The sequence below is a fragment of the Poecilia latipinna genome, unplaced genomic scaffold, assembly GCF_001443285.1.
Source record: "Poecilia latipinna isolate Pla-1442-1.1 unplaced genomic scaffold, P_latipinna-1.0 Scaffold2192, whole genome shotgun sequence".
Lineage (NCBI taxonomy): Eukaryota > Metazoa > Chordata > Actinopteri > Cyprinodontiformes > Poeciliidae > Poecilia > Poecilia latipinna.
In genome coordinates, this window is record NW_015114808.1 from 55,227 (window position 1) to 64,381 (window position 9,155).

The window sequence follows — 9,155 nt, forward strand, 5'->3', positions numbered from 1 at the left end:
TAGAGGGTGTAGGTAGCAATGTGACAGGTCAATAAAAAGACACTCCTGAGGTTACTGAAGTAGGATACAGAAAAAGCAACGGTATCCCAGCCAATCCTAGACCAAATAAAACCCATCAGTCTTTGCTAATATCCAATCATTATTCGTTCCACAATAAAGCAGACGATTTGGGCTTCCTGCTACTCGGATCAATAGAATTCCATCCAGAAGAGCAACCGATCAATATTGGACCACCTATACACTGGCAGCATGCCCGACCAATCGATGCGCACCTACCTGTGGATGTCAGCCAGTGATGATTGCTTTCTCCATTCCTTTAAAGCAGAGCCTCTTTGGCCAAGCGTCTTACACACGGACATAAGCACACTCGCATGCTACAGCCTACTGCTCATTTCAGTATATTTCTACTGAACAAGTAATTTCATATATTGCCTTGCTGAATGTACATTCTTGCAAACAAACAGAGGCATCAGGAGAAACTCAACCAGCTTGACTGACTGGATGCAGAAAGAGAGAGAGGGTTATTGATCGAAATGTGTGAACAGATCCTCCAGAGAGGGATTTCCCCATCTCATTGTTGACGGGTGAGATTTCAAAATAAGCATCTAGGTTTAAAATTGATTTTTAAAAATTTCCTTTTAATGAGACGCTAGACACAGTGAAAGAGTGACCGGAGTCTTCTCTGGTAGGAAGGAGTGTAAATTAGCAATGCTGCACACTGACTGCCAGCTGGGTGAAAGACAAACTTATTGATTTGGAAATACTTTCTCTCACTAAACTAAGACGCAGCGCACACATAGCCGAGTGTTTTTAAAATAACGCAGCAAAGATATTTGTTTCAATAACGTAATCTTGCCCACACCTGATGGATTTAAGAAGTGTTCATCCACACAAACCAGCTGAATTACACAACTGAGCCGTAGTGTAATTCAGCAACATATAAACGTGACGTTTATTTGCTGCAGGCTGTCGTATGTTTACCTCTAAATCCCAAATGTCCACATGCAAACAAGGAGAATCCTCAACCCTTCACTTTGGCTAGAAGTTTTAGTATCAATCATTTTTAGTGCTAGTAAACAAATGTTACGTCTAAATGAAAGGATCAATCTTCTTAAAAATTGATTTGTGAAAGATTTAAGTTCTTTTACTTAAGTGAACCCTTACTGCATACATTATTGAAAGAAAAATGATCTGACTAAATTATTATTATTATTATTATTATTATTATTATTATCATCAACATCACCACTACTACAATGGGATTCAATTTAAAAAGCAAGAACTAACAAGCCATTTAATCAAGCAGTTTATCATAACAGCTTCACAGTCCCAATTACATCTGGACATAGTTTATCAATCTCCTAATCTTCTCCGGGATACATTTTCAAGTCTTGGTCAGGGTACGCCAATAAAATGGTCAGATTTCTGAATGTCTACTATGCCACATTAGCTAAATGCAGGCGTAGTTCAGTTAATTAACTTGTTTTTAATCAGCTTGTTTAATATTAGTGCAAGTCTATAAACAGTATAAAGGCCAAATGAAAAATATTTGATACAGTAAGCTCCTCATAACTGTGTCTGTATTGCTTAGTTAAAATGTCAATGCCAGAGCAATTAATGGTATAGCTTTAACTACAAAATTAATATATTATTAAATCTGAATAAAAATTGTTTTTGTTTAGTTTTAAATAAAAAAAAATTATAATTGAATAATTTTACGCATTTCTCACAAAATTCTCATTCAACATGGTACTTCCATCATATCATAAGCATCTCCCAATCAGCCCATGCCTAAATCTAACATTTTAATTATGACCCCATCTCCACCTCTGTTATCATTATTGATTAAGTATAATCATGCATCTTCAGTCTTTCTCTCCATTATCTCCCTTTTGTAAGTTCTCTATGATCCTCCAGCTCAACTGAAGCCTCCTTCTTCTCTCATCCTTTTCCAATCTTTTCTTTCAGATGTCGGTCTCTCATATTCTCTTCAACTCTGCTCAATTTCTGACCCACTCGTCTTCTTCTCTTCCCCTCCCACTTTCTAATAGAAGTCTTCAGCAGTCACTACAGCTGGCCTCTCTTTGAACTCCCTGCTTTCCCTGTAAACCAGCAGCCCCCGTTCTCATTTCTGTTTTTCAAAAGGCATCCCCTTATTTTGGGCCATTTTGTTGCAAGTGCAACCACCACTTGTTTTTAATATAATTTCTTTCCACCTCTTCAACCCCATATAAGTGGTAATTTTCTTCACACAGAGCTCTTTCCATGAGATTGCTTTCTTTTTTTCTATCGAAGCATCTGTCGGTGTTGGCCTCTCTTCACTTTGTGTTTGTAATGCGCTAACCTAGTGGGAAATGCTGCATTGGCCCTGCACTTATCTATGTTTTTTTTTTTTTTTCCCTTTCTTGTTTTACACTCTCATGTTATGCTTTTGAAGCTTGTTCCTCTATATGAGTCATGTTGTCAATCCTCCCCCCCTCCCTCAGCATCTCGGTAGCCATCTCTCTATGACTGCTTCACAACACTCCAGCTTCCCCTGATGTCGCTCCTATTTAATCAAGCCTCACTTTCACTACACTAAATCATTCTCCCAAGCATCAACAGCAGCCAGATCATGATGGGGGGGGATGCATCGCCTTCCAAAAGCATGTAAACTTTTCATATTCCTCTAAGAATGAGGTGAAAGATCATTTTTCAGCAGGAGAACTCTAAATATCCAGCAAGAGCTATAAGTGGTTCTATCTAATTTTGTCAATTAGATAGAACCAATCAAAGTGCAAACTTAATTCCAACTGAAATTTTAATTAGATGTTAGAGTCAAAGATAACTATGGTCAGGTAGAGTGGTACATTCATTGTGTTAAAGGAAAAGAAAAGCATGAATGATAAAAATGACTGCAGAAGCTATTATCAATGTAATATTCAAGAATAATATTGGGACTTTATGTCTTTCCTACTATCATGCAGCTCTAGTTCGTAGATATACAAAACTGGTAGAAAGATACCACAAAGGAAAGAGAGGCAAGAAGACTTGCTTCTGTAATTAAAATAAAATTGATTAATGAGAATTATTTTGGTGCATAAAAACAAATGCATGTCACACTTTAGGCTTCTAGTTGAGCAAAAAAGGAGGAATTATGCCTTATTTTAGCTCCACTTCACAACTACAAAGTATTTGGTGTCGCAATGTGACATGAAACCTTTATGAAACAAAGGGTTGTGGTGTATCTGGAAAAGTTCAAATGGTATGAATACTTTTACAAAGGAATTGAAATACCTGAATTTTTAGGATCTATGTCATTTCAGCACGTGTGAGAAAAAGTGTGAAGGCGCAGAAGAGGAGCGAGGCGAGTCCCAAGAGACTCCTGGAGTAACGTGTTAAGGAGAAGGGGAGATGAGTTCTAATTAAAAAGAAACAAGGGAGAGAATGAAAGGGAAAGCTGGTGTGATTCCTTGAGATTAACAAAGCCTACAATATTTTTTCGTCCAGGCCCTCTAAGTCTCCCTCTCTCTAGTGCATGATGAAAGCAACAATTCCCCAGGTCTCACAAAAAATGAGCAATGGACCCCCAAATCTCTATTCCTCCATCCTCCTTGAGCTGAAGGAAAGGAATGAAATAGAGAAATGAAGGGGAACAATATGACTTCTGCCTAGTTAGTCCTTTCACAAAGATAAAGAGAGTGCTCTGACATATTTGATCCATCACTGTGAAGGAGGTGAAAAGGGGACAGGGTTGCAGTTTAGATGGTGTGGGTGGAGACAGTGGGCAGCTCCAGCGTTTATATCCCATTACTCCTCTAAACAAGTCCCATCAAGTCCTATTTTACAGCGCCGGCATCAGAGCGCAGATGACAGAAGCTTTGGTTTCTCTTCATTAAAAGTCCATATGGCCAATATGATAATAACTGTCACAGACAGGATCAAAGTGACCTTGACTGATGGGGGTTGGCAACGTCTCTTCTGCATTATGAATCCACGCTCATCACACTTTTCTGCCCTCAATTATCTAAAAGTAGTGTGCAACAGCAATTATTTTTCCAATAGCCAGGCTTCCATTAATTGCTTTCTGCTGCTGCCCTGCTGTAAGTCACAATAAAGCAGAGGGAACCTGAAAAGAGTAATCAACGGGGTGCGCAAGATGTTTTACGTTAATGGGAGAAAATACCTGCGGTCTGAGCTGAATTCATTCCCAACAAGGGACAAGAAAATGTTTTCAAACTGAAAAGTGAGAGCAACGGGAAATGAAATACTTCAATTGTTGGAGGTTCAAAGCTAAAAGCCCTTTTGGCAAAGAGTTTTACACTCACTACTGTAGATGTCTGTTTGAACAACAGAGTTTTTGGTTTCCATCTACAAATGAAAGAAAGCGCTAAGAGGCGGCTATACTTGCGCCAATTAGGCCGAAATGTTACATCTGCCAAATATGAAATGTGGAAATATGCAATAAGCATGTAGATATGAGCACAACATAAAGTAAACAGAAAATACATACCTTTGTACCCCAGTTGTATAACCTTGGGCCATAACAATGACCTTAAGTAATCAATTTCTGTTTCAAGATGGCCTCACATTTCACTTTAGAATACTTCAGCATACATAAGCACTGTAAGGTACAACACTATTCCAAATCATCATCTCTCCATCATTGTGCTCAACAGTGTTATTTGGGGATCTGCTGTTTTTTCCAACGTTCATACCTGTCTGGAGGTGGAGTCGATGTCCTGGGCTCTGCTCCGGTACCAGTCAGATAGAAGCTCGATGGACGGTGTGGCTGTACGAAATCTTTGCAACTCTGGAGAATCCTCATATAGGAAACCGTCATCATCAAACAAGCTTTGGTCCAGAACAGCTCTAGATCATTGAAAGGGGAGTTTTTAATTTAAATGTAAATCACTAATTCCAGTCAAATAAGTTACTCACTAAAAGGGTATTCACAAGAATCAGACTATTTTTTTTAACTTGACTGGCCAATCAAAAGCTCAGCAGACAACAGCAAGGTTGAATGTATCACAGAAAGTCGTTTAGTTTTATCCATTTGAGCTTTGCCTATCATGTTCATTTTTGTAATGTTGCCCACATCTACTATGGAACATGCTGAGTTTAGAAATGAAAGCACTGCTGTTAACATTTCACACACTGATGAGGTAAGTGTGCATGACATGGTAAAGAAGTCAAACATTAGCATTTAGAGTCGATACTAAAAAAAATAAAATATCTCCTTATCTCAAGAATGAAGATAAAGCATTATTGGGGGAAAGAATACCAGCATAAAAACATGTTATTTTTATTACCTTAGCAAAAATGAAACGCCAGGACAGATTTCCAAATAGACGATAATCTACATTGCCTCTCTACACCAAGGAGTAATAAAACTGTGCCTGAAAAGTAAAATTGTAAATGAAGCTGCCTCCCTCGTAATAGACAGCAAATGGCACAAATTGGCAGCACAACAGGACTCGGCATTAGTCTGATATGGCTCTATTTAACATTTGGATAATAGGATGTCATGTTTTGTTTCACATAATGATGCCAGCACAAGCATCTGGCCTTTATGGAACAGGAATTATCACAATTTTGCAATGTGGATGGGAGGCTTTTTGTTAATATATGGGCAGATCATATAATTACACAGTAAACCCTATGGTCTGAATGTTGGAGTTTAATATGCTTAAATGTGAAAGACTAAAAATCAGTTAGTGTTAATGTAAAGTATTTACCTGCACTCCTCTGCCTCACACCAGTCCATCTCTCGGTGTCTCTGCTCCTCCCAAGGGATCAACGCCAACTCCCCTCTTTCATCCGCACTGTAACAGAAAAAAGGATTAGGGAACAGCATCCACAAACGCAAATTTCAAATTACATAACTGAACAAACTAGCTTATCAGGACAACCACATAGCACCTGCAGTGCTGTGAAAAAGCGTGTGGACCCTTAAAGGTTTCTTCTGTTTTTGACAACTTGAATAAATAAATAAAAAAATAAAAAAATGCAGCTTATGAATCATGAGTTCATTTATTAAGGTAAAAAGGCTTTCCAAAACAAACTGGGACCCAAGTGGAAAAATAACTGCCAACTTTAATGCAGTCTAAATCAACTGGTTAGATATGTTTTTTGGTTCAGTAGACATGTGAAACTGTCAACTATACTGCCAAAACATTGGATCATAGCAGCTACAACAACTTCAACTCTTCAGAGAAGGTGTAGGATTGCGTTAATGATTCTTTAACCTTACACGCCGGAGCTGATGAGTCCCAAAAAAAGAAATTCCCATGCAAAAAGCATAAAAATGCCTACGCACAGAGACTTCCATGGTGAAGAAAAGTGCATTTCTTTCTGTTATCTACTCCTCTGTGGACAGAGAAAATATGTACTGTGGCTGTAAACTCCAGGAGATAGTGCAGCTACAAATCATCTTCGGTGCCGTTAAAGGCCGAGTGCACACGCGCTGCAGCGGTTTTATTAGCACTGCTATAAATCCTATCCAATCACAAAAATACATGAAAAGAAAGTAGCAGGTGTGATTTATGTTGACTTGAAAAAAATTTGTGTCAAAGATTTATAACGACACTGCAGCGCAAACTCATCCAAATTTGGAGAAGGGACCAAACCTAACATTACATTTATTAAGGACTTAATAAACTTGAGCAAATTCATTTTGTTTTACTTACTACTTGGTCTTTTTTCTTCATTAACGACAGCTCTGTTCGAGCGAGCAGAGTAAATATTGGTGAGCAGGCTCAGATATCAATAAGAGGAATAAATCATTCTGCATCCACAGCTCTGATCCACTTCACATCCGGGGAGCAGGGCGGAAGGGGTGAGGCGAGGATGCAAGGCATTTTTAACTCTTTGGGTTTACTGCGAAAACAATTTCAAACTACAAAGTAAAGTTTTTCGACATCAATGCTTCTCAAAGTCCCCACAAAAGACCTGATCGATATTACAGAAGAATACCATATTCACCCTCCCTCCCCTTGTTTCAATGAAGCAAGACTTCAGTATATAGAGTGAGCCCCAGACAGATGGTGTGAGCGCGCTCCGTCTGCTGCAGTGTGGGAGTGAGTGCTGAAGGAGCAGCAGTTGGTGCTCACAAGCTGAGGGAAATGGAAAACTGGCCCACAGCGGCAGCTCCATGATGGATGCCCACTGCAGAGCCACAACCGCCTGACCTCCATACAAACTCAAGACATGCCTAATATAAAAAAAAAAGAAAGGCTGCACAGAACTGTGAGTGTGTGTGCGTGCGTGTGACTAGGCATGCGTGTAGATGGAAACCAGAAGGACAATTACTCCTGCGTAGTAAAAGTCATGACTCCAGAAGACCTTTTCCTTTGTTTATATATATGTATATAAATGTTTCTTTGTTAAAAATGTGTTTGATTACTGTTTACTGTAGCAGCCTCATAAGGTCTTTAAGCACAAATGTCCTATATAATAAAAATAAGGTCAGACGATCCCGACATGGGAGAAAACACACCAGACAATTGCAATCGTTGATTCAACTAGCCTATCGTCTATATTTTGCTTGAACTCGAATTTCATCACATTACAATGTAGTTTAAATGGATTTTATGAGACAGATCAACACAGCACAATTCAGAATTCTGAAGTGAAAGGACAAAAACTCATCTTACATTGTTTTTTGTTTATAAATATCTAAAATGTTTGTCATGCATACATCATTGATATGTTGTAATGCCAAATGTTACTGCAGTTAAAGTGCCTAGCTCTGCACATATAGACTGATATTTTTCCTCATTATTTGTAGCAAAAAGTTCAAGCTCAGTCAGCCTGGATGGAGCGCATCCGTGTCCATCTTTTTTGGGGGGGCACAGATTCTAAACAAGATTTAGCCCTAAACTTTGACTGGACCATTCTAACACATGATTAGGCTTTGATCTAAACCATTTCATGTCTTGGAAGGTGAATGTCTGCTTAAGTATCAACATTGTTACAGCCTCAAACAGATTGTATTCCTTGATAGTTGTGCATGTAGCTTCATCCATCTTCCCAGAGCATCCACCCCAAACATGATTGCTATGCATCAAAAGTGTACTTTTGTTCTAATATGACCAGAACACCTTCTTCTTAAACATGTTTGCTATGTCTCCTACATGGGTTGTGGCATTCTGTAAATGAGACTTCTTAGAATTTTCCTTTTCAGTGAACGAAAGCTTTTAATTTTAATTTCTTGTCCGTAAACTGAAGCAAACTTTACACCTGTTAATCCAGTTAAGCGTGTCCTCTGGTGCACCATTTAAAGCCTAGTGTCACTAATTTGGCTTTTAAAATGGGTAGTGATTTTAGGTTTGACAGTAAAGCGAGAGCATTGGTGAAATCCAATGCATTGGTGAAATCTTAGCAAAGCCGGCAGTTCTGCAGGGGTCCGGCAAACAATATGCTAATAAATAACCCATTATGTGGCCAGGTTGTTTTAATAATGACCAACCAACGAGCAGAGCAAATTACAGCTGCAAACAAGTCTATTGAGAGTTGATCTGTACAGCCCACTTAAGATAAATAGACAATAAGAATTAAGGTAACCATGATTTCTTATTAAAGCACACAGGAGTCACATAATTAAAAGAAATAAAAATTATTTTAAGGTACTTAGTAGCAAGTCTAATAGAGTTAGCATTCATAAAACTAATGATACGAACCAAAGACAATGCTAATAAAAGTACCTCCTACGGGCCACAGAATAGATTAAAAAGAGAGAACAGGAATCTTTTTTTGTTGTTGTTACAGAAGGTCTTGTGTAACCACCTGTTTTATTTTTTTTTCCTTCTTGGAATAAACTTTTAAAAACTTTAAAGCAAAGTGATACAATTTTAAAGTAAATGATTACCATTTTCCAGCTGCAGATACGCAAATGTGCCCTGATAAAACACTTAGTCTCTAGCAAGATTTTTAATGCCCCAGATTAATTACAATAAGTAAAGAAATTCTCCTTTTGCAGCAAGCTCATTTGTCACTGCTGCAGACTTGGAACAACTATGAAAATTAGCGTGATGCTGAATGAGTTATTGTTACATTTTAATTTGTAAAAATAACTGAAGGTACTTTTCCATTGTAAATTTATATATATATATATATATATATATATATATATATATATATATATATATATATATATATATCTATCTATATAAGAA

At 38.0% G+C, this 9,155-nt stretch overlaps 1 protein-coding gene across 1 annotated transcript in view; it reads right to left on the reverse strand.

Annotated features, from left to right (window-relative positions):
* Window positions 1-9,155, reverse strand: part of nbas (NBAS subunit of NRZ tethering complex) — an 84,929-nt gene that overhangs the window by 35,727 nt on the left and 40,047 nt on the right. Inside the window, exons 22-23 of the mRNA XM_015017804.1 lie at window positions 5,718-5,804; window positions 4,698-4,851 (exon numbers count right to left, since the gene is read on the reverse strand). Of these exons, the coding sequence (XP_014873290.1) occupies window positions 4,698-4,851; window positions 5,718-5,804 (241 nt within the window). The remainder of the gene's footprint in view (window positions 1-4,697; window positions 4,852-5,717; window positions 5,805-9,155) is intronic.